Source organism: Orcinus orca, chromosome 3, assembly GCF_937001465.1.
Source record: "Orcinus orca chromosome 3, mOrcOrc1.1, whole genome shotgun sequence".
NCBI lineage: Eukaryota > Metazoa > Chordata > Mammalia > Artiodactyla > Delphinidae > Orcinus > Orcinus orca.
In genome coordinates, this window is record NC_064561.1 from 15982654 (window position 1) to 16010311 (window position 27658).

The following is a 27658-nucleotide window of genomic DNA, read 5'->3' on the forward strand; positions in this document are numbered from 1 at the left end:
ACACTTCCGCGCGGCGCCGGACCCGCCTCAGCCAGCGGGCAAGCTGGTCAGAGCTGCGCCGGCCTCGCCCCGCCTTTCAAGGCTGTACGTCAGCGCAGCACGACGCTGCGCCCGCCGCATGACGTTGTGGCGGTGCCGCAGGAGAACTGAAAGCCGCGTTTACAGTGATTGTGGATTGGGCTCTGGCCAGTCCGGCGCCCGACTGGCCAGTGGCGGCCTGGCCGCTGGTCCTCGAGGCCGCTCCGGAGGCGGTGAGGGTGGCAAGTTGATGCCGGAAAGGCGCCGCGTCGCGCGGGTTTTGGAGGGCTTCCCCCAAGGGAGGGTCTGGGCCCCGCCGCAGGCCGCCCTCGAGGGCGAGAGAATGGGCGGGTATCGCTTGGGAGGTTTATAGCATTTCGTTGTCCTGCTGAGTCACGTCCTAAGGCGGAAGGAAGCCTGCAGATGCCCTGCACTGACTGGGGATAGCGAGGCAAACCTTCTCATCTCGGCCGGGAGGGCTCTTTTCCTGGGGTCTGAATGTCTGATACATCAGGTCTTTGACATTTGAAACAACTGGTTTGTCACCGCGGAAACCTCAGTTTCCCTGGGACTCAAGGTTTAGTAAGCCGCGGCTGCCCTTTTGTAATCTTTACCTCGCTGGATTTTGTGAGAATGCAATGACCTTGGAAAACAAGATATGAGCTAGTCTTCGCCGTTTACGTTGCATTCCATCCTCAGAGTGGCTCCCCTGACTCAGCAACCCACCAGAAAGGTCCCGGGCCCTGCTGCAGATGTACTAAGTCAGAGTTTTGGGGAGTAGGACTGGGGCATCTCCGGGTCAAAAACGTTCCACAGGTGATTCTAATGCCAGGTCAGGGCTGGAAGCCTGAGAGGTTACTGGGCAAGACTGGCACTGACCTGGTAATGTCTCGGAGACCGCTTTGTTCCTGGCTGGGATTTGGTGAGAATCAGTTAGGTGGAAAAGCCTGCCTTTTAAAAAGGTCTCTCATTTCTTTGCCTAGCAGGTCACACACTGGGCCAGTGACTGACCCTGGGCTTTCACGTGCTGCAGGAGGAATGGTGGCCAAGGGCAGACTGCTTGGGTAAGCATGGACGTCCAGGCCTCTCGGGACTGCTGTAATGGGGCCACCCAAAGAATGCCAACTCAAGAGCCTTAGGGTCTGCTGCCTCAGGAAAACCTCCAGAGCCAGTGTGTTTATCTGGAGAATACATACAAGTACATATGTGTGGACACCTTAAGTGTTGAAGGAGGAATGGAAGTGACTTGTGAGTACCTGGCACCAAACAGATGTGATGGTGGTCACTGTCCTATTCAGAGCCTGCGGGCCAGCCATGGAGAAGATCATGGCCTTCCTTCTCTTACCACCAGAACTGCCTCCCCGTCTGCGTGTTCCTCTCACTCCCTGGTCTCCCCCAGGTGAGAAGTATTGATGGAGGAGAAAATGAATGCAGGTTTTGAATTGTTTCTGTGGAATCTAGGGAGAGGGATGTGGCACCTGAAGCTGTGGGTTAGTATGAAGATGGAGAAGGGACTCGGGCTGCAGCATTCCCAGGAGGGCCCTCATTGCTGGAGAAGGTTCATGTTGGAACTGCAGCTGCTGTTTGGTGGGAAAACATCCACTCTTTCCCCTCAAGGGTTGACTCCAGCCCCTTCCAGAAGCCTCCTGAGTCACCAACCCCAGGTTCTCTGGAGCGGCTGTGCCCTGGGCTCCCTGGTGCTGCTTAGGTACAGGCCCTGCCCAACTGACTGCAGGTTCCTCTGGTGCTGGAGTTTGCCCACCACCTCCTTTCTCCAGTCTTGCACTTCTGGAGGCAGGGACTGGATTCATTTTGCCAAAATTTACGAGCACTTAGCTAGGGAGGGTCTGGGACTTGATAGCAAATAAGATGCAATTCTTGCCCCAGGCCATCAGGCTAGTGGAGGAGATGGGCCCTCAGCCTGAGGTGTCAGCTGGGGAGTGCAGGGGGTGGTGGGAACCACAACCAAAGCAGAGGCTGCCATACTGTGGCTGTGCGTGGCCCATGTGCTCATGCTGGCTGCTTTGTGGAGAGAGAAGTCCTGAAAGTCTGGTGGGAGCTACTGAAGTGATGTGAATATCAGGTTTTTAGAATCACTACCCACAAAGCAGGGGAACTTAACTGGAATTGAAATGGGGACCAGGTGGGAGGCTGTTGGGAAGGTCTGCATTGATGTGACTGCCCATGCAGTGAGGGGTTTGGGAAAAGGCACATGGTGAGTGTGCAGGATGCCTGTCCACCGTGAGTGTTCAAAAGAATGCCAGGAGAAGAAGGTAACTTCCAGAGCACCCGACAATTCCAGGAAATTCTGGTACTTGTTTGAATGCATTCTTCCTCAAACCTGTGAGGGAGGAAACGGATGGACTGAGGCACAGCCTGGGGCTCTGAATTTAAGTTTGCATGAAAGCCAGCCTGGAAGGGACTTTGGGGCGGGGGGTCACAGGGAAAGGCTGGGACAGGGAAATCGAGGTCCCGAGTGGGTGAGACAAATGTGGGGTCACGTGGCTGGGTAGAGTGGGGCATGAAGAGTACCTAGCCCTTTCCTGTCACCTTGGAGCATGTGCTCTGCCGTGTGCGGGAGGGCTGAGCGCCCACCACACTCAGAAGCCAAGTGGACCAGTTTTCTCGGTCTGCTTGGGCTGACCTAGCAGAACACCACAGACCAGGCAGCTTAAGAAAGCTGGAAGTCTGAGATTAGGGTGCCAGCAGGGTTCTGGTGAAGTCTCTCTTCCTGGTTCAGAGATGGCTGCCTTCTTGCAGTGTCCTCATATGGAGGAGAGAGTTAGCTCTCTGGTCTCTTCCTCTTATAAGGGCACCAATCCTACTGGGGGGACCCTACCCTCACGACCTCATCTAATCCAAATCACCACCCAAAGGTCCCACCTCCTGACACCATCTCACGGGGGGTTAGGGCTTCAATGTGTGAATGGGGAAGGGGGTGTGGGATGGACTCAAATGGTCAGTCCAAGGACCAGGTTTGCAGTCCCCTGGAAGTCAGCTTCCCACTCAATGTTGTAGTCCAGCACCCTAGCTATGAGGCCAGGCCTCACCAGAGACACCCACCAGGGTCCTGGCTGTGGACTCTGTCCTCACCCATCTGAGAGCCTTGTGGGCTCACCCCTGCAGCCTCTTTCTGGATGTGGGGTGGAGCTACTCTGACCACATCCTGCCCTGGTGCGGGTTGCTGTGTGCCCCCATAGGAGCTGGGCTGTGTGGCCACTCTGGTCCTGGCACCAACCGCTGACCAGCACGTGTGTGTCTGCAGCCTGCTCTGGCAGCGTGTGGTGACAGGGGCTGCCCTTGAGAGCCGCCGCCAACTGTATATGTCCTCCCAGCGGGCTGATTGCAACAGAGCCTCACTCACTCGAGTGCACCGGCAGACCTACGCACGCCTCTACCCTGTGCTCCTGGTCAAGAAGGATGGTTCCACCATCCACATCCGCTACCGGGAGCCTCGACAGATACTCACAGTAAGCTTCCTTCCCCAACACTCCCCTGGGGTGCAGGTCTTAGCCTGTAGAAACTGCTCCTCTAGGGGTTCATGGGGTCAGAACCCACCATTACTGGACTGGGGAGGGAAGGCGAGTCATGGGTCAGAATTGTTTGAGGAGAGGGAGGAGGGTGACCTGGAGCTCACTCCACACATCAAGACAAGAAAGCAATAGTGAGGTGTGTATTCAAAAAACTATCACATCTTGAGAAAACAAGCAGAAAAAGGTTTTTAAAAAATAAAAGCTTCAAAGGGAGAGAAAACCCAACAGAACACATAAGACCTAAACTGTGTGGTAGATGATAAGGTGAAGTGGAGACCCTGGAGAACATCCTGGTACCCTCCACCTGAGCCATGTACACATCCCTTCCTCCCCACAGATGCCCGTGGACCTGGACTCTCTGTCCCCAGAGGAGAGGCGTGCACGGTTCCGGAAACGAGAGGCCCAGGTCAAAGAGAAGGAGGAGGAGCCAGAGCTCGGTGACGACTTCGATGTGGAGCAGTACAAGCAGTTTTGGACCAAAAAGTGATGGTGCCTGGAAGCTGCTCTGACCGAGGGGGATGCTATGGAGCAGGGAGGGGCATGTGTCTTTAAATCATGTGTTCACGAAGCTGTGTCCATCTTGTCTTTCCTTTTCATGTGCCCTAGCCTGAGGGTCTCTACAACTGAGCTGAATGGAGAGCTTAGAATCAGGTCAGTTGTGGTTTTAGGATGAGGTCCAAAGGGCATGTGATCCTTCAACAGTACCGAGGTCATGGGTGCTCTTCCTACTGCAGGGAAGCCTGGCCACTGCTGTACCTGCCCCTCTGGGTCCTGGAGCCCCCTTGGTTCTAGCGCTGCCTTCAGCCTCAGGGCACCAGGGACTCTCCTGGGGGAGCACAGTGGCCACCAAGAGTAGGTGGGAGGAGCAGGGTGTCTGGGATCCAAGGACATCTGCACCTAGCCTACAGCTGGCCTGCCCTACCCCTCACCAGGGCTCCCTCAGCCCTACCCAGCACGCAGTGGGAAGGTGCTCCCCATCAAAGGGGCCAAAGGGACTGGCCGCTCCTCTTTGTTAACGCCACTGAGGTCTGCAGTGCATTGTAGCTGCAATCTGCTAGGCCTTCCAGTTGACTGCTGCCTTTCTGCTCCAGGGGTTGATTTTACCCTGGCAGCCTTCCTGCAAGACCCAAGGGAGCAATTCCCAGCCTTTTTAAGGCAGCTGACCCGGCCCAGGCCTGAGGCTGCTTCTCGTTAGGTCCTTGGTTGTCAGGCTCCTTTTCATAAACCTGAGGGCCAGTTGTAGAGCACTGTCATATAGTAGATGGTAGAGACGGCGTTCTGTTCATGACCTGGGAGGCAGGAGCCAGCAGCCTGTGGGAGATGAACCCTGTACCTTATCTCTAGATCAGAAGGCCAACCCCTTCTGGTCCACTCACCACACCAGCACTGTACAGCTGCACGGGGACATCCACTGCACTGCACCACCCCCGGCCCCCACAGCAGCTGTCCACTCCAGGCCCTGCCAACCTGGCTTGCTCAAGGATGCCCCCGGCAGCCGTCAGGCAAGTGAGGGATTCCCCGAGAAAGCAGGTTCAGAGGAAGGCCAGGTGAAAGGCCTCTTCTCATTTAATGTCCTGACAGCTCATCAGGTGAATTCACTGAGTAACCTGCAGGAGGGCAGTGTCTTGTGAAAGGACTAATACAAAGGGCATAGAGAATAACACTCTTGACACCTTGCTGTAAATTCCTCAGAGAACATTTGTTCACCCAACGGTTTCAATTCAGCAGGGGTTGGCTAATAGAGTGGCACCCCTCCACTCACTAGCACCGTTATCACTGAATCTAGTCTGGTTCGCTCTGGTGATAAACGGAACGCGCTTGCCCTACAACTAGCTCAGTTTACTTCGGATACTGAGCCATCACCTGACAGCAGCAATGACCGAAACGGTGCCGAATGAGAAGGCATCTGCCAACACTTTGTGGGTGACTGAGGCGTTCTCTGCGCTGTCTGGGGAACGAACGCGATGAGGTGTGCTTCCTTGGGAACTGGACACAGCCGGTACCCCCGAGGGCGGAGGACGAGCGGTGCAGGCGCGACCTGACCTTGGCGGCTCCCTGTCTCTGGGGCAGCCTGCTACCTGATCGAAACCTCAAGCAGCTATAGCCGGGAAACAGTGCGGGTTTGCAGACGTCTCTCCAGTGCCTGCCCCTCTGCCGGCACAGCCAAGGGAACACGGCACACAATGGGAACAGTGACTCTGGGGCGTCACCCACATAATGTGACTTCTAATAACGGCTGTCCTGTCATTGGGGTGCCCGGGTCCAGCCTCCGCACCTTTGCCAGCGCCACCGCTGGGCCCGCGGCAGTGCGCAAGCGCTCGGGGGCCGGCACTGAGGCACAGGCGCGCCAGGGCGGGACACCTTCGGGAGGCGGGGGGGAACAGAGCGCAAGCGCACGGGTTTGGCGCAGGCGTGACGTCACCGCGTGCGACGCGTGAGTGGGAGCGGGGACCTGTGGGGCCTGGGTACCGGGAAGTCCGGAGGTAGAGGGTTGCCTGTTACCATGTTCGGCTCCAGCCGGGGCGGCGTGCGCGGCGGGCAGGACCAGTTCAGCTGGGAGGATGTGAAGACTGATAAGCAGAGGGAGAACTACCTGGGTGAGTGGGGCGCAGGGACCGGGGGCTCGCGGGCTGGGGGTGCGCCGACCCGCGGGCCGTGCCGAGCACTCGGCGCTCCGTTCCCCGCAGGCAACTCGCTCATGGCCCCGGTGGGCCGCTGGCAGAAGGGCCGTGACCTCACCTGGTACGCCAAGGGCCGGGAGCACAGCGCGGGTCTGAGCCGGGAGCAGGAGCTGGCGGCTGTGAGGCAGGCGGAGCAGGAGGCGCTCATGGCAGCGCTGTGAGTGCGCCTTGAGAGCTTGGGCCGGGGTGGGGGTGGGGGGTGGGGGGTGCGGGGAGGGTGTTGGTTTACCTCCGGGTGGGGGCGCGGCAGGGGCAGGGGCAGGGGCCGAGGCGAGGCCCGCAGCTCCCTGAAGCTCACGCGCGGCCCCCGCAGAGGCTACAAGAACGTAAGGAAGCAGCCCACCGGCCTGAGCAAGGAGGTGAGAGGTGGGCCCTCCTGGAGTGCGGGGGCGGGATTGGGAGGGGTCTGACCCTGCGCTGCGGTGAGCACTTGCACTCTCCTCCCCAACAGGATTTTGTCGAAGTCTGTAAGCGGGAAGGAGGTGACCCCGAGAAGGGAGTGGACCGGCTTCTGGGCCTGGGGAGCTCCAGGTGCGGGACCAGAGGGTCCTTGGGGGCCCCAGAAATCGCGAGGGCGTGGCTCCTCGGGGCTCCGCACTGTCAGCCGCCCAGGTGGACGCCAGCACGGGTCGTCTGGGCGCACCACTTCTCTAGGGAGGCCTGGGGATGGGCGATCCTCGCCGTGGGTGTGTCTGTGGGGGTGTGTCTCACCATGGGGGGATCTCACCCACGTCCCCGCAGTGGCTCTGCAGGTCGAGTGGCGCTGTCCCGGGAAGACAAAGAGGCTGCTAAGCTGGGGCTTTCAGTGTTCACGGTAACTACCCCCAAACATCCTGGGATCCCATGGTGGGGTGGGGGGCGGTCTGAGTGCCTCTTCCTGTTGAGGGCCATGGGGGCAGGCCGTCTCTCCTTGGGGATACCCTCCCAGCTTCTGGCTGGTTCTCGCCGGTCGGTATGCCAGGGCGCCCCTCACACCCCGAGTGGCTTGTGGCTTTTCTCGGCAGCACCACCGCGTGGAGAGCAGTCGGACAGGGACCTCCCCGGCCTCGGCCAAAAAGAAGCCTCGGTCAGAAGAGAAGGTGGAGCCGGGGTAAGGCCTCCCAGGGCACAGAACTCACTGTTTTCTCGGCATGTTGGCTGCTTCTCCAGTCAGTGAACTCCCCAGTTCCAGCCCCTTTTTTCTTGAGGAGCCTCTGGAGATTCTGAGCCCTGGGGCAGTCTCAGGACTGCCTACCAACCCCCTGCAGGGTCAGGGGCCCTGGAGGAGGATGTTCAGACATGGGCCACTTGTGTGAGGGTCTGGGGAGCACAGGAGGGGGTCACCACCCGGCCCCAAGAGTGCAGGGGCATCCCAATGGGAAGGCTGGAAGGAGCCATGAGATTGTCAGGTGCTGCCCTGCAGACCTTTCTGCCGTGGTTGGAATGTGTCTGTGATGCCCACCATGGTAGCCACTGGCCACACACGGTACTGAGGAGTTTCCTTTAGTGATTTGAGGTTGAAATGGCTACACATGGTCAGTGGCTACTGTGGTGGCCCCACCCCGGCTAGACCCCCAAAACCCCAGAGGCTCCTGGCACTCCGTATCATCCTTTGCAGCCCTGAAAGCCACAGGAAGAGCAGGAAGGAGAAGAAAAAGAAGAAGAGGCACAAGAAAGAGAAGAGGAGGAAAGAAAAGGAGCACGGGAAGGGGCTGGATTCCTCACAGCCCCCTGCTCCCATCCAGTAGGTGCAGCTGCCTGGGGATGGAGACACAGTGCTGGGCAGGCAGGGGCCCTCACGCCAGGTGTCCCTTGGTCTCCCTTAGGCATGACTCAGACTCCTCGACTTGCTGCAAGAGGAAGCGCAGGCATGACAGCAACTGAGGCCCAGGGATCTGGAGGGCTGGCCTGTGGGGGTCACCCCAGGTCCCCAAAGAGGCTTAGTTGTGGCCAAGTATGGCTACTTCTATTCTTCTTTGTGTTGACTCATTCTTTGTACTTAAATAAACTTATTTTAAGTGGAAAGTGTCTCATACTAAAGGGAAGGTTGTTGTCATGTGTCACAATAGAACGTGATGTGTGAAAATGTGGTAAATCTCTTGAGTTCCAGCAAGACTACCTGCAAGCCCATTGGGAGGGGCACTGTCCTTTTGGTGGTCAGCATCCTGGGGTCCCATGTTGGCCTGGTCCCCTGCATCAACTTCAGGTGTACCAAGAGCTCTGGGTCATGTGTGGCCAGCAGGGAAGGCAGAGGGGCCAAAGAGTGCTCAGCTGCAGGTAGGTGAGCATGCTAGAAGGGGCAGCCTGGGCATTTAGATCATGGGGAGCTGGACTTGTACCTGGAGCCACCCTTGTCTCTCCAGGCCACCAAGGGACCTCTTAACCACTGTCTCACCCCCATCCCCTTTGCGTGCTATGGCACTGGCTCCCTCCACCCGGCCCCCCATCTCCAAGGCTGGGAGGCATACATACAACCTGGCCCTCCACAGAAAAAGTGAAAACATCTTACAACCACATTGGAATAAAGACAAAACCCAGCCTGGATTCATTATGGAGGTTCTTGTTTTGCTTCTGATTTTCAAAGAAATGAGAGCTGAAGGCAATTCTGTCTTCAGAGCACTCAGCACTGGTTTTCAGCCTGTTAGAGCAGATCATTATTTATGGTGGGGCAGCCTGCCTTCTGGGGGAAAGGACACCTGGAACTTCGCCTGCCAATGCCTGCACCCAGTGGGGGGAACAAGGGTGCCAAGAAGGGCTCCAGGTCAGAGGGACAACCCCTGCAAAAGTGGGACAGGTCTATGGCACAGGTGCACAAAGCACCCAGCCAGGCATGGGTCAATCGCTGTGGCAGTGACGTGGAGCTTGGCCAGGGGTTCCCGCCCCTCCAGAGGACAAGCTGGCTGGCTTGGGGGGTACCACAGAGGGTGGATGTTAGGAAGGGTGGGGGGTTTCCTCCACATACCACCTGGCCCTAGCCTTTTGGGCATACTCCATATGGTGACCCTGCCGTTCCTTTCACAACCAGGCATTGCCAAGACTGGGACCAGGGGGCTGGACTGCCAGCATGAGACCAATGAGGTGGTCACCACAAGGGCACTGGGACATACCCACACCCACCCATGGAAAGTGAAGCGGTGGGGGAGGGGGGGAGGGAGACAAGGGTGGGGTGGCAGGGAAGGGATGGGCAGAGAGAGGGAACAGGGCAAGTCAGATCAATGCTGCCCTCCCTAAGTGAGGAGGAAGCAGCTGTCCCTGCCCAGCTTCCAAGAGGCAGACTGTCAGTCAGGGGCACCCAAAAATGGGAGAGCCATGAAATAGTTAAGAGATTTTATTCTAATAGCTGTAATTACAGTGCCTGTTTGTCGAAATGAAAACTGAAAACAAGTATACAAAACAGTTGATTACTAATTGTGTATTGAAAGCATTAAGAGGTTCCACGACACCAAATAAACCAGTTCTGAGGTTTTCCCCAAGATAAAGTTTAACAGCTCCAGCTTCTTCAGTGTTTATCAAAATACAAAAGAAAAAAGTAGAGGTTATCATTTTTCGATGGCAAATCTGACCCTTGCAGGCTGAGGGAGTGAAAGCACACATAGACAGGGGCTCCGAGGGGCTGGGGCTCAAGGATGACCACCCGCGCTCCTGCTGGTGAGACCCCAGAGAGCCCGGAGCAGGCAAGCAAGGGGACTGCAGGGCTCCCGCTCAAACCAGAGCGTTCCAACCAAAGTGCCCATGCTGACCCAAGAAAAGGCTGGGGTTCCTTCAAGGGGTCTGAGAGTGGTGGCTGCAGCCTCCAGCCCATCTCCTGGGCAGCCATGTAAGCACAGATACAAGCACAAACGCTATGGGGTGTGGGATGACCCAAGACAGAGCAAATCACAGGGACCCTATTGTGACCATGCAGAATGGATCATAGCTGGTTCTGCCCCGTTTCACGTTCCCAACGGGAAACAGACCACTGGTGGACTGGACTCAGGCCATTACTGCAGAACCTACACTAGGCACATTTCTCCCTTCTGTGTGTTCAAGTGTTCTCCTTATCTTGTATTTGTAACTATTTTAAAAAATGCACTGAGTTTGGGTTAAAAACCAACCACCAAAATGGATCTCAACACAGACGTAAAGCCCAGAAGAGGAACATCGGGCTTTTCTGACACAGCGACTCCTGGATGACCCGTGTGCCTAAAATCCCTTCTCAGTACTAAACAGTGGGTTGATTTTCTTTTTACAATAAAAAAAGCTGAGTAATATTGCATAGGAGTACCAGAAACTGCCTCATTGGAAACAAAAACTATTTACATTAAATAAAAACCCAGTTGCAGGCTGCGTCTGCACATTTACAGCATGGTGAAGCACACTGTGACCGACCATGGAGACAGCTTCTGGCACTCACACCACAGGGGCACGTTTGCCACATGAGAGTAAAGCGAGGGCAGAAGGAGGGAGTGTGAAGGGAGGAGAGAGGAGTACAGCTCACTTCTGGTTCCGGAGCTGATTGGACAGCCAGTCCAGTCCCTCATAGAGCCCGTCCCCGCTGGTGGCACAGGTAGCCTGAATGTACCAGTTCCTGTGGCGCAGAGAGTGCAGACCCAGCTTGTCCGTGATCTCAGCTGCATTCATGGCATTGGGGAGGTCCTAGGGGGGAGGGTAGCAAAGCAGGCGTGGGTCAAGGGGACTGCACGGAACCCTCTCCACCTGACCTGTGACCCCCGCCTCGTCAGACCTCCATCGCTGAGAGGCTGGCTGCCTAACGTGCACCCACCACCAGCACACAGGGTGGCTCAGTCATGCCTACCTGTTTGTTAGCAAACACGAGCAGAACAGCGTCCCTGAGCTCGTCTTCTGCCAGCATCCTCATAAGCTCCTCTCGGGCCTCATTCACACGCTCTCTGTCATTGCTGTCAACCACGAAGATGAGACCTGCATAGGGAACAGTAAGCATTAGTGTAGGCACCCGGGACACTCCCAACCTCTCCCAAAGGCCACAGCCCCCCTCCTGAGGGTTGTAATGGGGTGGCCCACCCTCACCTTGTGTGTTCTGGAAGTAGTGGCGCCACAGAGGCCGGATCTTGTCCTGGCCACCCACGTCCCACACAGTGAAGCTGATGTTCTTGTATTCCACGGTTTCCACGTTGAAGCCTGGAGGAGACCCAGTGTGAGGCTCTCCCTAGGGCTACCACTATCCCCTAGCCTCCCGAGGCCCAGCCTCCTCACCTATAGTGGGAATGGTGGTCACGATTTCACCCAGCTTCAGTTTGTACAGGATGGTGGTCTTTCCCGCAGCATCTAGGCCCACCATGAGAATGCGCATTTCTTTTTTGCCAAAAAGGCCCTTGAAGAGGTTTGCAAAGATATTCCCCATGCTGTAGACTGGTGGGAGCAACACTGGCCAGAGAAACCTGCAGATACAAGGAGTCCTTGTGTCTCTTTCTGTGCTGCCCAGGGCCAGCAAAGCAGCAGCAGTTCAGAGACAGACTCACCCACAGACAGACAGATGGACATCCTGTTATCTCTCCTGAAAACTCACAAGGCATAAGCTGATGAAATTCTGGTTCCTATCCAAAAGAAAAAGTCCTGCCTGCCTGCCTCTCGAGCCCTAAAATCACCCTTAAAAGGGAGAGAATGGGAATCTTAGAACAGGGCTGACCGGATTTTGAAGCAGCTACTGCCATTATATCAGGAAGTGACACCCAAGGCCTCAGGGTAACTTACCTCTAAGTCCTACAACCTGCCACTGTGGGGTGCAATGTCCAACATGGGTGGAGAGGTGTGGCTTTCAAATGAATGCTAGATTCTCCATAATCTAATACAGAGCTTTTCAAGGGGCCATAAACAACCACTCCAAGGCCCTACCATGTCTCCCAACTGCTCCAAGTCTCAGTGAAAAACAGTCCAATGTTAAGGCAACTAACACACAAGAAGCTAGGAGGGCCCATGGCAGAGACCAAAAGAGACCAACCTTTCCCAACACGCTGAGAGCTTAGCACACCCTGCAGGCAGGACCGGTGGAGTGAGAACACCTGGGCTCTAGGGCAGCACACCAGGGCATTCAGTCTAAGGGTGAGCCCACAACAATGACCCTGGGGAGCCTGCCAGGGGACACCTTCCCAAGAGCTGTGGCAGTGTTGTCCCAGAGAGGAGAAGGCCTGTGTGGTGCAGCAACATGCTTGTACGAGAACACGTGTGCTGTGTTTGGGCTTCCACCAGGCTCTCCTCACTCAGCAGGGCAGAAACACAGGATACCACCGAGCTGGCTGGACCCAAGGTCAGAGACCAGGCCCAGACACCCAGACCTATAGGAAGGAACAAGTGACCACAGCTGCGGGAGAGTGAGGCTCACGGAGGAGAGGATCTCCTGTCCCAAAAGGCACCCAAGGCACCAGAGCTGCCCAGGCCTGGCCTCTCCATGCTCAGTACTCTCCTCCTTCAACTGTTTTATTTGCAAACAAGGCCTTAGGAAAAAACGGTCACTTTCTCAAATGCTTAGGAATCTGGACTTTAAAAAAAAATTAATTAATTAATGGCTGAGGTGGATCTTTGTTGCTGTGCGCAGGCTTCTCACTGCAGTGGCTTCTCTTGTTGCAGAGCACTGGCTCTAGGCATGTGGGCTTCAGTAGCTGTGGCTCGCAGGCTCTAGAGCACAGGCTCAGTAGTTGTGGCGCACAGGCTTAGCTGCTCCGCAGCATGTGGGCTCTTCCTGGACCAGGGCTCGAACCTGTGTCCCCTGCATTGGCAGGCGGATTCTTAACCACTGCGCCACCAGGGAAGCCAGGAATCTGGACTTTTGGCACCTATGGTGAAGTCAAGCTGTGGAGAGCTGGGCAGCCTTCAACTGGGAAGAACTCTGTGTGAGTGTTGACAGAAAACCAAATGAACCACAGAGAACTTGTTCCAAGCAGGCAGGAGCTGCTTGCACCTGACCTCTGAGAGGGTGTTGGTGGAAGCCACTGTCAAGGCTTGGAAGGAGCCTTGCCCTGCATACCTGACCCCCCTAGAAGTAACAATGAACTCCCCAGTCTTTGGACTTTGGATGGACACTGCTGGGGTCAGAGGCCAGACCCATGAAGGACACAGATATGGGCCTGCCACAGGCACGCCCCACTGCACTCCACCTGGGGGGCGTGCCCCAGATCCCCACCATTCCTTATCACCTCTGATGACAGGCTCAGGTGGAGTCGCCAGGCCTCCACTGCAAGTTACTTTCTGCCTTAGTCATCAGTGAGTATTTGGTGACTAAGTCCACGTCCTGCTCCTCATCCAACTTCCACCTTCTAGTTTTAGCACTCTGACATTTCCTGGCTGAATTATTACCATGAGGACTGTCAAATGGTGATTTTCTATTGAGTCATTCCTTCCAGCTATTAGTTAGTTAGCATTCTACTGCAAGGAACCACTTCTCCATATATTGATATAGTGTGAACTTGTGCATTCCTAGTTTACTCAGTAGGTCAGAATCACTACCCCACTGTGACTTAGATGCTCCAATGGTCCTAGAGGTGTCCCGTGGAGGCGCTTCCAGCAGGCTTCAGTGCACTTTCAACACTTTAATGCTTTTTGGTTTTGAATAATATTACCTAGTTATAAAAGTAAAATTTAAAAATATCTTTACTATATTTCCTTTTCTGCAGACAGCCATTTTTCCTATAGATGATGATAAATTATGGAAGACAGAATAAACTGAACACACACATTTATCTCAGCTTACTCCTGAAATCGTTACCAATAAAGAAATAAGTGATGACTGACTGAAAAGGGAAAAGTGGGGGGAGGTGGAAAGAGGTGACAGAAGTCAGCAAATTTTGGTGAGGTCTGACCCTGACCGAGTGCTCATCCTCAGCTCTGCAGGAGAGCCAAGGGACCTTTTTGGAGCAGCTGAACCAGGGGCCCTGACTCCACTATCCAGGCAGAGGACGGCATGGGGTGCACTGTACTGGAAACAGACGGATATGGGCAAAATCAACAGGGAGGCACACTTCCCTGCAGACCCTCACATGTAACCCAGAGGCCTCAAAGCAAGGACCTATGGATTCTTGCACCTGGAGGCCCTCAAATAGCCACGCCCCTATCTCCCTTTAAGAAGCCCCCAATGCAAGTGACTGAAACAAAGAATTTGGAGAGAAGACAGAAGACATTTAAAAAGAAAAAAACAATAAAAAACAAACAAAATCCCCAACCCACACACAGCCTTGGCATCAACATGGTGGGGACCTGGTGCCCACAAAACAAGAACAGGGCATTAGGACACAGAGAACAGCAGACCTCACAACCAAAGTGAAAAAAATCCACACACACACACAAGATTTAAAAAAGAGGAAACTGGGACTTCCCTGGTGGTCCAGTGGCTAGGGCCCCGAGCTTCCAATGCAGGGGGCCCAGGTTCAATCCCTGATCAGGGAACTGGGTCCTGCATGCTGCAACTAAGACCCAACGCAGCCAAATAAATAAATATTAAAAAAAAAAAAGGGAGGAAACTAGGAGCAATTTAAAAGACCAACATCTACCTTGCGTATGGTGATGACTTTTTAGACACAACACCAAAGATATGATCCCATGAAAGAAATAACTGATAAACTGAACTTCATTAAAATGACAAACTTCTGCTCTGTGAAAGACAAAACCAGACTGAGAGAATATATCTGCAAGAGATACATCTGATAAAGGACTGTCATCCAAAATATACAAAGACCACTTATAACTCAACAATAACAAATTTAATTTTAAAATTAAAAAAATGGGCCAAAGATCTTAATGAAAACCTCATTAAAGGTTTACAGAAGGCAAGTAAGCAATGAAAAGATGCTCATCATATGTCCTCAGAGAAATGCAAATTAAAACAATGAGCTATTACTGCACACCTATTAGAATGACCAAAAGCCAAAATCCAGAACACACGCTGGCAATGGCAAGAATGTGGAGCAACAGGAACTCTCCTCCGTTACCCGAGGGAATGCAAAATGGTACAGCTGTCCGCAAACAGTTTGGAGGTTTCTCACAAAACATACTCTGAACATATAATTCAGCAATCATGCTCCCAAAGGAACTGAAAACTAACATCCACACAGACACCTGCACACTGATGTTTACAGAAGTTTTCATTCCAAAAAGTTTTATTCATTCAAAATTTTGCTACAATTTGGAAGCAACCATGATGTCTTCCGGTAGGTGAATGGATAAGCTGTGGTACATCCAAACAATATTATTCAACACTAAAAAGAAAGGCGCTATCAAGACATGAAAAGATGTGGAGGAGCATATATGTGCATTACTAAGTGAAAGAAGCCAATCTAAGAATACTACACACCTATGATTCCAACTATATGACATTCTGGAAAAGGCAAAACTGTGGAGACAGTAAAAAGATCCTTTCAGTGGTTGTGAGGGGTTAGGAGGAAGGGAGGGATGAATAGGTGGAACACAAAGGATTTTTAGGACAGTGAAACTATTCTGTGTGAAACTGCGATGGTAGATACGTGTCAATATGCATTTCTCCAAACCTACAGAACACACAATACCAAGAGTGAACCCTAAGGTAAACTATGGGCTCTGGATGATGATGTATCAATGTAGGTTCATCAACTGTAACAAATGCACCACTCTAGTGGGGGATATAGTGAGGAAGGCTATGTGGGTACTGGAAATCTCCATGCCTTTCCCTCAATTATGTGGTGAACCTCAAACTGTTCCCCCAAAAGAGAGACATAAGCAGCACTTTCAATCTGTAATTCTGTATCAGCCAAAGGGCAGAACAGAGGTTAGAAATGCAAGGCTTCACACATGCCTTCTTCTCCAGGTTGCCACAGGCAGAGGGAGCCCCCAAGGTGATGGAGGGAGACACAGAGACAGGCCTGAACAGCAGCCAGCACAGGCTGCAGCAGGAAGGAGGAGAGTTCCAGGAAAAGAGGAACAGTTACCTATGTGGTTTAAACGTGGGGTTTGGCAATTCTAGGGGAATTGGGAAAAACTAATCACAGGTACACAGAAAAAAACCCAAGGATGAAAATGCAAAGAAGTCATTTTAAGATTTCCTGAGGGAAACCATAAGCCAGTCACCACTTGACTCAGCAGTGAACAATATTTACTCAGTCATGATACTTTGACTGTCATTGCTGGGTATTGGAAAGCTGAGGCCAGAACTTGTGGTCTCAAGGGCCAACCCTCACTGTCCAAAGCTGACACACTGAGAAACAGTATTAGCACACTATTTAGTACAGTGAGGCATGAAAGAGGCTATCCCTGGGAGGCAGGATGGAAGACTGCTGTTTATACTTGTTTTATACCTGTTTTAGTGTTACGTTCCTACAAATTGACACAAAAACCTGGGCACTAAGGGGTGAAAAGGTTAAGTGTACTCTCCCAACTCCCACATGGGACTGATGGAACATTCCAGGTAAACTGGGCCCAGCAGCAGGCCCACACCCGCATGTCAGCCTCAAAATGCAGTCAGTCACAGCCATGGCAGTCCGAGAGCCTCCTCCCCTCCCCACCCAAGCGTGTCTGCCCACTCACCCCTGGCCTGCCTTGGCCGTGCAGTCTGCTGAGCCCTGATCATCAGTGTGGTCCTTGCCTTCCACACACAGTTTTTTAACTTACTCAAGTCCTGAAGCCCCAAAGGGGAAGTGGGCCGTATATTTGGTGGCTGAACCTGGATGGGGATGAGCACAAACTCTAGGGTTTAAGACGCTACACACAGCACTTGGTCTCTCCCACTATACAAGCATCTATCTAACCGCCCTGCACCTGGTCCAGGGGCCCTGGCAGCTCCTGACCTAACACAGTATCACAGTGGAAAGGTTCAACAGTGACCATGAGAGTTGTTCCGTGGCCTCTCCACACAGGTTCTAACTTGCAGGATGCCCAGCCTAGGCCTATTTCACCCTTTCCTCTACCAGGATCCCTAGCACTAAGGTCAAAACCTGTTTTTCAGGTTCATGGTAATGGCCGTGAGTATTTGTAAGCAGTGAAGACGCTGATTTTCTCAAAAGAGCACTTCCCCGCACCTGCCTGAGTTTGCACCTTCGAGCTGGCTCATAAGATGCAAGAGTAACAACAGCACGTCTCTTTCCTGAGACAGAAAGCTCTGAGCGGACACAGCCCCTTAAGAATGGTTTTTTCCTTTTTCTGGTTAGGACCAGAAACAATGATAGGGTGGCAGTTCAACATTATAGCAAAGAACAGGACACAACTGGCTGCCTACACTCCTGCATGCAAAGACCTACTAGGCTACAGGCCAAGGCCAACAACAGGCCTCCCTGGGAAAGCCAGTGCAGGGAGGAAAAAATGTAGCGTGAGTTTACACCCGTTCCACTCCAGTAAATGAATCCAGAGTGACTGGTTTAGCTGCTGAAGAGAAATATATGTACCCACGAGCTCTACCTGTGCCTGCTGCATCTCCTAACAAGCCTCAGAGGATTCAAGATAAGCATGGGACAGCCCTCCCCTACAGAGCCGTGCAGCTTACTTCTGCAGAAGGAAAGTTTGTCACATTTTCTGAAACTGTTAGAGCTGGTTTACTTAACAAAATCTCTGTATCCATATCAAGATGACCTAAACTGCTGGGAATCAGTAGGAAGAATAAACCACTAACCTAGAGCATGTCTTGGGAAACGAAAATGTGACCCAAGGAGGCAAAAAACAAGGGTTTGGATACTATTCTGTGCCTCAGATGTGATGGGCTGTTCTGGTCCCTCTGGAAATGAGAGATCACATGGATGAATCCCCTATTCAAATGAACAGCTAGGTGACATCAGAACTTTTTTCGTTTTGCTTTTTTTAAAAAAAAGTCAAGTTTATTAGGTGTAAATTACATACAGTAAAATGTACAGCTCAATAGTTCATAATGCCAATTTTAATATCTAATTTGAGAAAAATTAACAAAGTGAAGATCCTCCTGAGGAATTGATATACATTATAAAACAAGGGTTTCATTCATTCTTCAAGCAGTCAAATATGTGCTTAGATTATCAACCACTCAAAAGCCTAATTCACCCCTGACATGTAGGATTTAATTTTAAGGGGTGGGGGTCCTCTACTTTCATAGGCAATATGATCACATAATATAATCTGCTACAAACTGCTTTTTGTACATCAACTTGTAGCTCCACCCCATCAGCTAAATAAAGCCTTCAGTCATTACTCTATTAGTCCAACATTCCATTTCTGTAGCTCTAACATTTTTCTGCTATTGGGTAGAGCGTTACATGTTGTAACTTTTTCATAAAAATTAGCATAAGAATACAGAATGTGCCAATACTAGTGATAGGCAGATACACCTCACAGGCCTAACACAATTGTGATGAAGATAAGAATCAACAACACACTCAGAAGGAAGAATATTCAGCCTGAGACACTCAAAGGATGTAATTAAGTTGACTGAACTTTTTTTTTCCTTTCAGTTTTATTCAGATATAACTGACATACTGTATTATTTTCAGCTGTACAAAATAATGACTTGATATGTGTATATTATTGGGAAATGATCACCACAAAAAGTCTAGTTAACTCCCATCACCTCACACAGTCACCCTTTTTTTCCTTGTGATGAAAACTTAAGATTTCCTCTCTTAGCAACTTTCAAATATAAATACAGTACGGTAAACTACAGTCACCATACTGTACCTCATATTACAGGATTTATTTATATTATGACCAGAAGTTTGTACCTTTTGACCACCTCCACCCATTTCATCTACACTGACTCTGAACTTTCAATACAAAGAAAAAGAATAAATGAAAGAACATGCAAAAACATTCTAGAACTGTATAGTTCTGGTCTGCTCCTAAAGGTGAATTCCAATGAGAGACTGTTTTTTGTTTCTCACAACAAAACTTTTAGGATGTTTTGCAGGAATCAATTAGGCACTAGACCTGGCCTCTATGCAGCAGTCCCGTTCCCAACAACCCCCCCACCGCCACCCCCAGAGGATGATGAGTACCAGAAATCCATATACTAGTACACTAACCCTGGTCTCCAGATGCCCTGCAAGTTGCCTCCCAAAGCTGAAGGAAGGGGTTTCCGGTCAGGTCTGATTCTTAGGAGGAGCAACCAGTGAAATTCAATTTAGGTCCCTCTTGGCCAGCTTAAGATTCAAGGTGAAATCCTTAAAATGACAACAAGAAATGAGTTTCATTCATGAATGTAGCTCTTGGTCTACACTAACATGAACATCCAAGAGTCACTGTCCATTGTCTAACGGAACAAGCATACGAACTACAAGGCGAGCGTGGAAACAGTGAAACTGCAATTAATCCTACTTACCAGTAACTACAAAATCCAAAGCATTTAACTGATGAATATATTTAGTTATCTTTTGCAATTCTCCCTTATTCATAGTCTTAAAGTTTTACTATTTTTTAACATAACTTTTCTCAAAGCCCATTACCAAAGATACTTACACTGACGTGAAATCTACAGATGGGAGCAAATAACCAGATGGTCTACCCCAAATGAAAACAATATCCATGTAGGACCTCTGAACACAAATGTCATGCGGCCCCCAACTGGAGTAAAACAAAGAGTGGATGATACCCACAAGTTGAGGCCTCACTCAGATGCTACATCAGGAGCATCTCTCACAGTTCTGTGCATTCATCCTGGTGGCAGACGCTGGCTGCTCCTTGGTATTTTCTTCTCCCAGATCTGTCCCTGGGCTTGAGGCCTTCCAGAGTAAACCTACATTCCTGGCCCCCTGTAGCTATGCAGGACCATCTGAGTATGCTAGCCCGTGGGATGGGGCAACAGTGATGGAATGGTTTCCAGGTCCTGCAGACCTGGTGGTGGGCACCTGGGCCCCCCACTGTGGTGGGGCCAGTGCCATGGACCCTAACGAACACTTCTACTCCAGAAGTCAGGGCATATATACCCTCCATCTGACTCCAAACACACTTAAGTCTAAAGAAATTGTTACTGGGAAAAGAAATCAAAAGATCGAAAAAACAAAACCAAAAACAAATTTGCATCAACCTCAGAACATTAAAATGTATAACAAATTAAACTGAAAATGGAGGAAACAAAGCAATTTATGACTAAAATGCAAAGCAGGATTAGAGAAACTACAGACAACTGTAAACCACCCAGATACCCTGAAAAGTGTTGACCACCAACTCCTTACTAATTCTGCACATCAGTGGTTCTTTGGAAATCAATTAGAATTGTATTTCAACCCATCCTAGTGGCAAACAGAGCACCATTGGTTTGGAACTCCTCAGCAAGTCACTCAGGCCTATATTCTGACCTTGGCTGTGCTCCCAGTCCCCTCTCCATACTGATTTTCTATGCCATGCCCACCGAGCCCTTCACTCAACCTCTGAAGCCAAGTTCAGATGCCATCTTCCACAGGGAAGAGTCCTTTCCTTTTTGTTGTTCTCAGCATACCCTCCACACACTGTGGGGCTAACAGTCAGCACACTCATGTAAGGAGTAGCTGTGTGATGAGCACAGCCCTGGGCACACAAAAGCTCAAGAGTACTCAATGAATCCAACTGACAGATGGTGAAACACAAGTGGAACAGAGTGCTCATCCTTCCAACCTCACTTCAATGGCAAACAAGGCTCTGGGCCAAGCAATGTCAAAGACTGATCCACAGTTACACTATAGTCCTTTCAATGCAGCTAAAAGCTTCAACATGAGCACAGAGACTCACTCTCTCTCTCTCTCACACACACACACACAGCTCCAGCTGCTGAAGTCTCAGTCCCCATGATCCTGACAGAAAGGACAGGCACACCTGTCAAATAACACAGTCCTATGTTTCAGTTCCAGTAGTGAGAACAAGGAAGAGAAGGCAATTCAGGATTCTGATTTCTGTTGTGAAGTATATCACATTAGTTTGTTTTTGTCACTCCTTTAATTATATGATCACCACAAACATGCTAAAGCCCCTATGGTTTCTGTTCTGGTGTCTTCTCAAGGAGGCCACCTGCACCCATGGTGCAGACATAGGACCCTCTCCAGGCACAAGGGTGGGGCTCTGGAGAAGCCAGCGTTGCTCGGACCCCTTTCCACACCCTTGAAGAAAAAGGGAACTGCAACCAACCACGAGCTGTCAGAGTGCCCAGTTCTTCCTCCTCAAACTTCTCAGAGTGGCAGGCAGCCCCCTGAGGCTTTATCAGCACAAGGGGACTTTGTGAGTGATTAAAATGATTAAACCAATCTCTAAAACTTGATTTTTGCCTGCAGAGAACTTTCATTTTGAAAACAAAATGTAAAAAAAATTACAGCCCCACCTCTTTTTCTGAGTGATGGGCTTCCCAGAAGACACAGAATAGCAAAGTGCAGCAGTGGCTGAGAGCCTCTGTTAGATCCTCCTACCTCTGAAGCAAGCCCCCTGCCAGATCTGCCCTCCTGAGACCCTTGTTAGGAGCACCCAGAGGTGCACCAGCTCAGAGCACTCGGGGAAACCTCTGCCTCACTCTCCAAGCAGCTGGTCTTGGCTGGGAGGACGATGTCCTTGTGGGAACTTCTCGTTGTTTGGCCTGAACAGCCACAGCTACCTCTCAATAGGCCTCTTCCTACCTCTGCTCACATTTCAAACCCTGGACAGCCCTGGACTCAGGGAAATTTCATTCATATACCTGCTCCTGCCATCCTCTGCTTAAAACCTCCCAGCAGTCCCCACCACCCGCCTCAGGTGACCCGCAGTCCCATCACACTCAGTGTCTTGCACTTTCACTCCCTAGTACTGCCCCTATCCAGCCATTCACTCCCAGAGGAACGCAGTCCCCTACATGGGACCCCAGTTGAGGCTTCCTCTCACCTCCAGACTTCTCTTCTACTACCCCCTTAACACATGGGTTTCCCATCAAAATCTAATCCTCAAATATAAAGGACCCACTCTTTCCCACTTTAACTCTCTGCAACTTCCTCCCAGTTCTTCAGACCCAAACCCCAGAGACACTCACAATTCCTCTCTCTGTCCCTCTCATCCTCAAATCTGTTTACTTTACTGGCAAGTCCCATCACCTCTCCCTTTGAAAAGGTGCTTCCCCATCACTATCCACCTGGTCCCAGGCACCTCATCTCTCCTCTGGCACTCCCAAAGCCTGTAGCTTCCACTCTGCAAGGTGTTCTCAATGCCAGCAAGAGGGTCCTGTTAGGAAAGGTCAGACTAAGTCAGGCTCTTTAAGAAGATCAGAGCCAACACCCCCATGGCATTTCGCAGCACCACCCCTGCCATCCAGAAAGGAAACTAGCAGACAATACAACCAACATACACACCAGACTGCAAAAAACCCATGTTGCCCCAACTAAAATGTAACACGGAAATGAAAGATGGTGTCATATAACACATGACCTTCAGTATTGGTCATGACCACACTACAAGTTCAAGGGAGGTAGTCAGAGAACCACCTAATGAAGACTGCCACAAATACACCAGCATCTCAGATACTCAGAACCTGCTGTGTCCATGAAATGTCCCACCACCGGAAACAGAGAACAACTCTTCGTAAAGTTCTGCAAAGAACAAAATACAATCACCCTTAATTTACAAGGTAGTTTCTTTCCTAGAAAATTCAGAACATCTACTAAAACCAAACACACACACACACACACACACACACACACACACACACACACACACACGTTGACTCCATACATAAACAGAATTAGGTTTAAGATATAAACAGATTTTTCACCTATATGAAAGTCATGCTGAATGCATTCTTGCTGCTAAACGTACTAAATATCAGTATTGCCTCTCACCATTGGCAGAGCCCAAAATCCTCCCACAAGTTCCCAAAATACCCTTTCTGTGGGGCTATCCCTCAAAGGACCACTGGTACACACCAGCAGGCTTCTCTCCCCTCTTGTGCTCCTGGCAGGTCTCCAAAACCAATAAGTGCACTCCCACCTAAGGGCCTTTGCACTTACTGTTCCCCTGCCTGGGAGAAGCTTCTTGTTTCTCCCAAAGACCCACAGGACCCCCACTCCCTTATACCTCTACTCAAATGGCACCTCCTCCCCTATCCTCCTGATAGGTCTGACTCAGTGCCCACTCCTTTTACTGTGTCCTGTTGGCCTGCTTTTCCATTCCACTCACTGCCATGGCCCTGCGTCTCCACCCAGCCTTATACTTTGCCAGTGAGTACTCCTCTGCCCAGAACTCACGCACCTTCCTCCACCCATCTCTCTATCTCCACCTGTCTTTTTCTCTACTGGCCACCTCCCTGGGCACCCAAGAGATTCACTGTCAAGAAGAGGAGAAAAGAATCATAAAAGAACATTTATCAGGGCCTTAAGTACTTAACATTTATCAGGGCCTTAAGATTAATCATACACATATGCTTTTCTGAAAAATTAGTTTGTCAGAAAAAAAACCCTATCAACTCAATGATGAATTTCATACTGGTTTAAAAGTATACATGAGTGTGATGGAATCTGAACATCCCTTTGACATTCCAGTGAGGAGGAAATCTGGGCTGTAGAGACACAGATAACTACTCAGGGCAAACACGTCCATCTCAGCAAAGTTCAATACCACAGGAGAGGTGTGTACACAATCTGCTTCCTAAACCTGCCCTCAGGTACATGCAACCAGTGACTTAAAATATATTTTCAGTGATCTCCCCAGGAATCTGCAAGATCTCATATCACTTTGACAAAAGAGAAATGCTAAAAGCTATTTTAAGCAAAGTTACATCACCAAAATTGACAAAAGATACAGTATTTTAAATATAAATTAATAGATTCAATCAGTTAGGAACTGCATGCTCATCTACAGATGATAGAATACTTGACAGGAAAACACACTCTTAACAGCAATTTTTAAAGACATCCGTTATTCTGAAACCTGTGATCAAAACACAGGCACATCTAACTTTGCCTTCGTTCCTACTCTTCACATATAAGTCTAGACAGAATCTTGAAACTGCTTTCTTGGCCATCTGTCCCTAAGTCAAACTGATAGGACACTTAAAAACTTCACGTTAAAAATTTCCAGGACCTCAGAGACCTAGTACTATTAAGCTTTCTGTTTAGCTCCCACATACATCACTGCAAAAATAATTTGATGTACAATACAAACTGAAAGATGTTGGCTATTTTACATATGACTTGCTCTTTGGAGACAAACTCTTCTAGCTTGCTAGCATCCCTCTGAGGAGCAAAACTTACTAAATTCTGATTAAACATTAATTAATGTTTCTAAAATATACTGTACATCTCTAACTTCTGAAAATGTGCATGGATCATAACTGGGGCTTCTGTTAATTTATGCTGTATACTAAGTTACCCCTGTAGCCTCAGGTGTGTAAAAATGTTTGCCTCCTAAAGAGAATCGCTCCCGAATGCTGTGTGTGTAAAATCTGCCTGTCTTGTATGCTTTTTTTCTCTCTTCTTTTTCAGTGAGTGATAAGTCCCACTCTTCCCTTTCTATGTGATGACAGGCTGCCAAGCTCTTGTCTCCAATGTATGCAAAATCCAGGAAACATGGGTTTGTTAGGAATATGGAGGTTAGTCCCTGCAACAGATAGCTTCACCATTTCTTCCCACTCATATAAGGAAGCTTGGCTGAAAGAACTGGGTGAGGGCCTAACAGATTCTCCTAGGAATAAGGAGCTTTGATGTTTTTGTGTTAAATTCTGCCACATTTTTTCTAGCTAATCAGGCCATCTGAACCATCTGAGAATGTTGAACTACCTTCCAGAATAGTGATAGAGCTGTATAGCTATAACAGATACTATATTTTAAAGACTTTATAACAATCACGAGAGGATAAGAACCTAAGGATGAAGTATTCCCCTCTCCCTGGCTCACACTCTGAAATTAACCTCACCCCCTATTCTTTCACACTCACACATTCCCAAGCCCTCCTTTACCTGCCAGTAGGAAGTGTTACACCCAACCCACTATTAGGTCAAAAACATTTCCAAAAGACCACTTCAGATGGTGCTGGGAGGACATCTCTAACACCATCCACACCAATGACAAGCAGACAGACCACAAAAGAGGTAAGTTCTTTTTAATGTTAAGATCCCAACTGAAAGGAATTTTTCATGTTTCTTTCCCAACCACCTCTGACAGATGTGCATTTTATTTCCTTCTTTCTCCTAATCCTACGAAGGTTGGAAGGTCAAAGGGGAGAATATCTATGGGACAACGTGTACAGAGACCAGTCATAAATGCTATGGCAAGCACAGGCTAGCTGGGTCTGAACACCAGCTCGGTAAGTGATCACAACCCTCAGGAAGGCTGCAGAAATGCTTGATGAGCCTGAACTGTGATCAAGAGCAGATTTAAATTCATATATCTCAAGGCAACATTGAATTTGAAGAATTTGAAGGAAACTAATTTAACTCTCTCAAACCAAGTTAATATACTATTTATGAACTTGCACAAGGGTTTTTCCCCTATGTTAGATTTATTCCTACAGCCATTCGATCCTGGAGATCACCTCAGTGGCTGATGGTCCATACTGAATTCTACTAAAGTAAACAGAAAAGTCCAGGTGTACCTTCCTGTAGTTTCAAACCCTGTCTGATCTCTGGTAGAGGTGGCTTAGCAGGTCTGAACGCCCTCTTCACATTGTGCAAGAGGCAAAGCAAATAGCTAAACCACATGATTTAAAAACCAGAACTGTGAGAAGCACAGAACCAGTTTTTGCTTTCTACTAACTTTCTTACAATGATGAGCAGACAGCATGTGAGTCAGCTATTATCCAAACCAACTATTTTAAATCTTTCTGAAGTAGCAATTTTGAATACCTGTATCTGAAGTTAGCCCTCACGGGAAACAGCAGGTTTCTAATGCCCAAGTGACAAGGATCTGTTTTCAACAGGACATGCCCAGTGAACAGGCACACTACATTCTACCCGTTAACTAGAGAAAACCTTTATGGCACACTCTAACAAAGTGGCCAAATTTGTGATAAACACATACACACTCAATTCTTCATAATTTTGGACCCAGCTAACAACACCACGCATTCAAAGTTCTTCCAGTTCTGGCTACTCTTGAGTTTCTGAAAACTCCAAGAACACCACACACAGCATGCACCATGGCATCTCACACTCCTTCAGACACACACACACACACACACACACACTGCCAGAAATGTAGGAGCAAACAGCCAGCAGAAAAAAACGCTGACCACCAGTTCTGAAACAAGAACTAGAGCTGACTACTCTAACACCAACTACATCAGCTACAACTACATCAACTACACAGCTCTCAAGAGTGACTTCCGGGGCCTCCCCAAATCGTCCGAATTGCCTCTGTCTCCTGCCAATGATTTCTTGTGCATTTTTGCTCGATTCATTTAAAACAGCAACTTGGTGTTTTGAGGAGCTCCAAAGTGCTCAGTTGATTAGCTAATATTTTAAGGACTTTATAATTGCCAAGCCTTATTAACAAAGCTACCGTTTTACCTCCCGTAACCACCTGGACTGGGCAACAAGAAAGCTTTAGGACGCTCTGCTAGGGAGGCCGCCTCAACCCTGGACAGGTCGTTCCAAACGTAGGTTAAAGATTCACCACCTCGGAAGTGTGTTCTAATCCATGCCAAAGCCACCCAGGAAGCAATCCCGGGGTTGCAGCAAGCTTGGATAAAGGGGCCCTACAGTGCCGCCAGCGCGTCCATCGGGGGCTTCCTTGGGCCGCAGGCACTCCCACTCAGACCCCAGCTCCACAGCACCCGCCCTGGAACCCGGACCCCGAACCCCGCCCCACCTCGCCGGCTCCGTGCTCGGAACAGACAGGAACTGGGCTCAAACCCTGGCCATCGTGTGACCTTGGCCGCGTCCCGGGCTGCGGGCCTCAGTTTCCTGGTCCTCGCGACCCCGAGGCAGGAGGCCTCGCAGGCGGAGCAGGAAGCGAGGCTTCCTGGAGAACCCGCGTTGCGGGCCGGACTTCCGGGCGCCCGCCCCGGCGGCTCTGGGGGGCTTGAGGAGAGGGTTGCGCGACCAACCCCCTCCCCGGCCTCGACTCGGCTCCCGACCCAGCTCGGCCCCTACTCGACCCCCATCCCAGCCTAGACCCCTGGCCCAGCACACAGCACCCAATCTACCCCGCCCCGCCTCGGTCCCAGGCCCGGCTTCAACCCCCAGACCGGCCCAGCCTCTCCTCAGCCCCCGGCCTCTATTCGACCCTGGACCCTGCCGGGCCTCGGCTCCCCGCCTCTACCTACCTCACTTCGGCTCCCCGCCTCGACCCACGGCCTGGCCTCAACTCGCCCCTCGCCCGGCCCGGCTTCACCTCGGACCCGTCTTGGCTCTCACCGCCCCGGCCCAGCCTCACGCCGGGCCTTAACTCAGCCCCCGCCCCCCCCCTCGGCCCGGGCCCAGCCTCACCCTCGGCGGCCGCGGCGCAGCTGCTGCTCGGAGGCAGGCGTTGGTTTCGCTCCCACAAGATGGCGGCTCTGACGGCAGCCACGTCAGTGCCTGCTGCCGCGGGGGACGCTGGGGAACGGGGCTGTCCCGCCCGCAGTCCCGCCCACTCCCCCGCTGCGGCGTGC

General features: G+C 50.8%; 3 protein-coding genes across 9 annotated transcripts; 2 read left to right on the forward strand and 1 right to left on the reverse strand.

Moving 5' to 3' along the window:
• The first annotated feature begins 23 nt into the window (after positions 1-23).
• Positions 24-4119, forward strand: MRPL55 (mitochondrial ribosomal protein L55). Of its 5 annotated transcripts, none has more exons than XM_033413465.2 (4): positions 24-164; positions 1005-1082; positions 3284-3488; positions 3889-4119. In XM_033413465.2, exons 2-4 carry the CDS (start codon positions 1057-1059, stop codon positions 4036-4038), a joined length of 381 nt encoding a protein of 126 aa, XP_033269356.1. In that variant the 5' UTR covers positions 24-164; positions 1005-1056; the 3' UTR covers positions 4039-4119. The 5 variants fall into 5 exon arrangements, with proteins under 5 accessions (XP_033269356.1, XP_012393788.1, XP_004284080.1 ...); XM_012538334.3 differs by having other exon boundaries at positions 25-164; positions 1002-1082; XM_004284032.4 differs by having other exon boundaries at positions 113-251.
• Positions 4120-5967: 1848 nt separating this feature from the next.
• Positions 5968-8236, forward strand: C3H1orf35 (chromosome 3 C1orf35 homolog). The gene is made up of 8 exons (XM_004284031.3): positions 5968-6148; positions 6239-6389; positions 6546-6591; positions 6684-6763; positions 6974-7046; positions 7237-7322; positions 7830-7955; positions 8038-8236. The coding sequence occupies exons 1-8, from the start codon at positions 6055-6057 to the stop codon at positions 8093-8095; spliced, it is 714 nt and encodes a 237-aa protein (XP_004284079.1). The 5' UTR covers positions 5968-6054; the 3' UTR covers positions 8096-8236.
• Positions 8237-9524: 1288 nt separating this feature from the next.
• Positions 9525-27650, reverse strand: ARF1 (ADP ribosylation factor 1). Of its 3 annotated transcripts, none has more exons than XM_004284033.4 (5): positions 27495-27650; positions 11426-11610; positions 11240-11350; positions 11007-11131; positions 9525-10846 (listed from the first exon to the last, which is right to left on the reverse strand). In XM_004284033.4, exons 2-5 carry the CDS (start codon positions 11571-11573, stop codon positions 10685-10687), a joined length of 546 nt encoding a protein of 181 aa, XP_004284081.1. In that variant the 5' UTR covers positions 11574-11610; positions 27495-27650; the 3' UTR covers positions 9525-10684. The 3 variants fall into 3 exon arrangements, with proteins under 3 accessions (XP_004284081.1, XP_033269354.1, XP_033269353.1); XM_033413463.2 differs by lacking the exon at positions 27495-27650 and adding an exon at positions 27332-27473; XM_033413462.1 differs by lacking the exon at positions 27495-27650 and adding an exon at positions 19171-19308.
• Positions 27651-27658: the final 8 nt, after the last annotated feature.

Bases quoted from the DNA above. Each gene is read 5' to 3' on its own strand.
- MRPL55 (XM_049708318.1), top strand. From the start codon at position 1,254: ATGGAAGTGACTTGTGAGTACCTGGCACCAAACAGATGTGATGGTGGT. The intron at 1,418-3,283 runs GTGAGAAGTATT...GTGTGTCTGCAG, and splicing joins CACTCCCTGGTCTCCCCCAG to CCTGCTCTGGCAGCGTGTGG. The intron at 3,489-3,888 runs GTAAGCTTCCTT...TCCTCCCCACAG, and splicing joins AGCCTCGACAGATACTCACA to ATGCCCGTGGACCTGGACTC.
- C3H1orf35 (XM_004284031.3), top strand. From the start codon at position 6,055: ATGTTCGGCTCCAGCCGGGGCGGCGTGCGCGGCGGGCAGGACCAGTTC. The intron at 6,149-6,238 runs GTGAGTGGGGCG...CGTTCCCCGCAG, and splicing joins GCAGAGGGAGAACTACCTGG to GCAACTCGCTCATGGCCCCG. The intron at 7,047-7,236 runs GTAACTACCCCC...TTTTCTCGGCAG, and splicing joins TGGGGCTTTCAGTGTTCACG to CACCACCGCGTGGAGAGCAG.
- ARF1 (XM_004284033.4), bottom strand. From the start codon at position 11,573: ATGGGGAATATCTTTGCAAACCTCTTCAAGGGCCTTTTTGGCAAAAAA. The intron at 11,351-11,425 runs GTGAGGAGGCTG...GGTCTCCTCCAG, and splicing joins GACCACCATTCCCACTATAG to GCTTCAACGTGGAAACCGTG. The intron at 10,847-11,006 runs GTAGGCATGACT...CCTCCCCCCTAG, and splicing joins TCGTGTTTGCTAACAAACAG to GACCTCCCCAATGCCATGAA.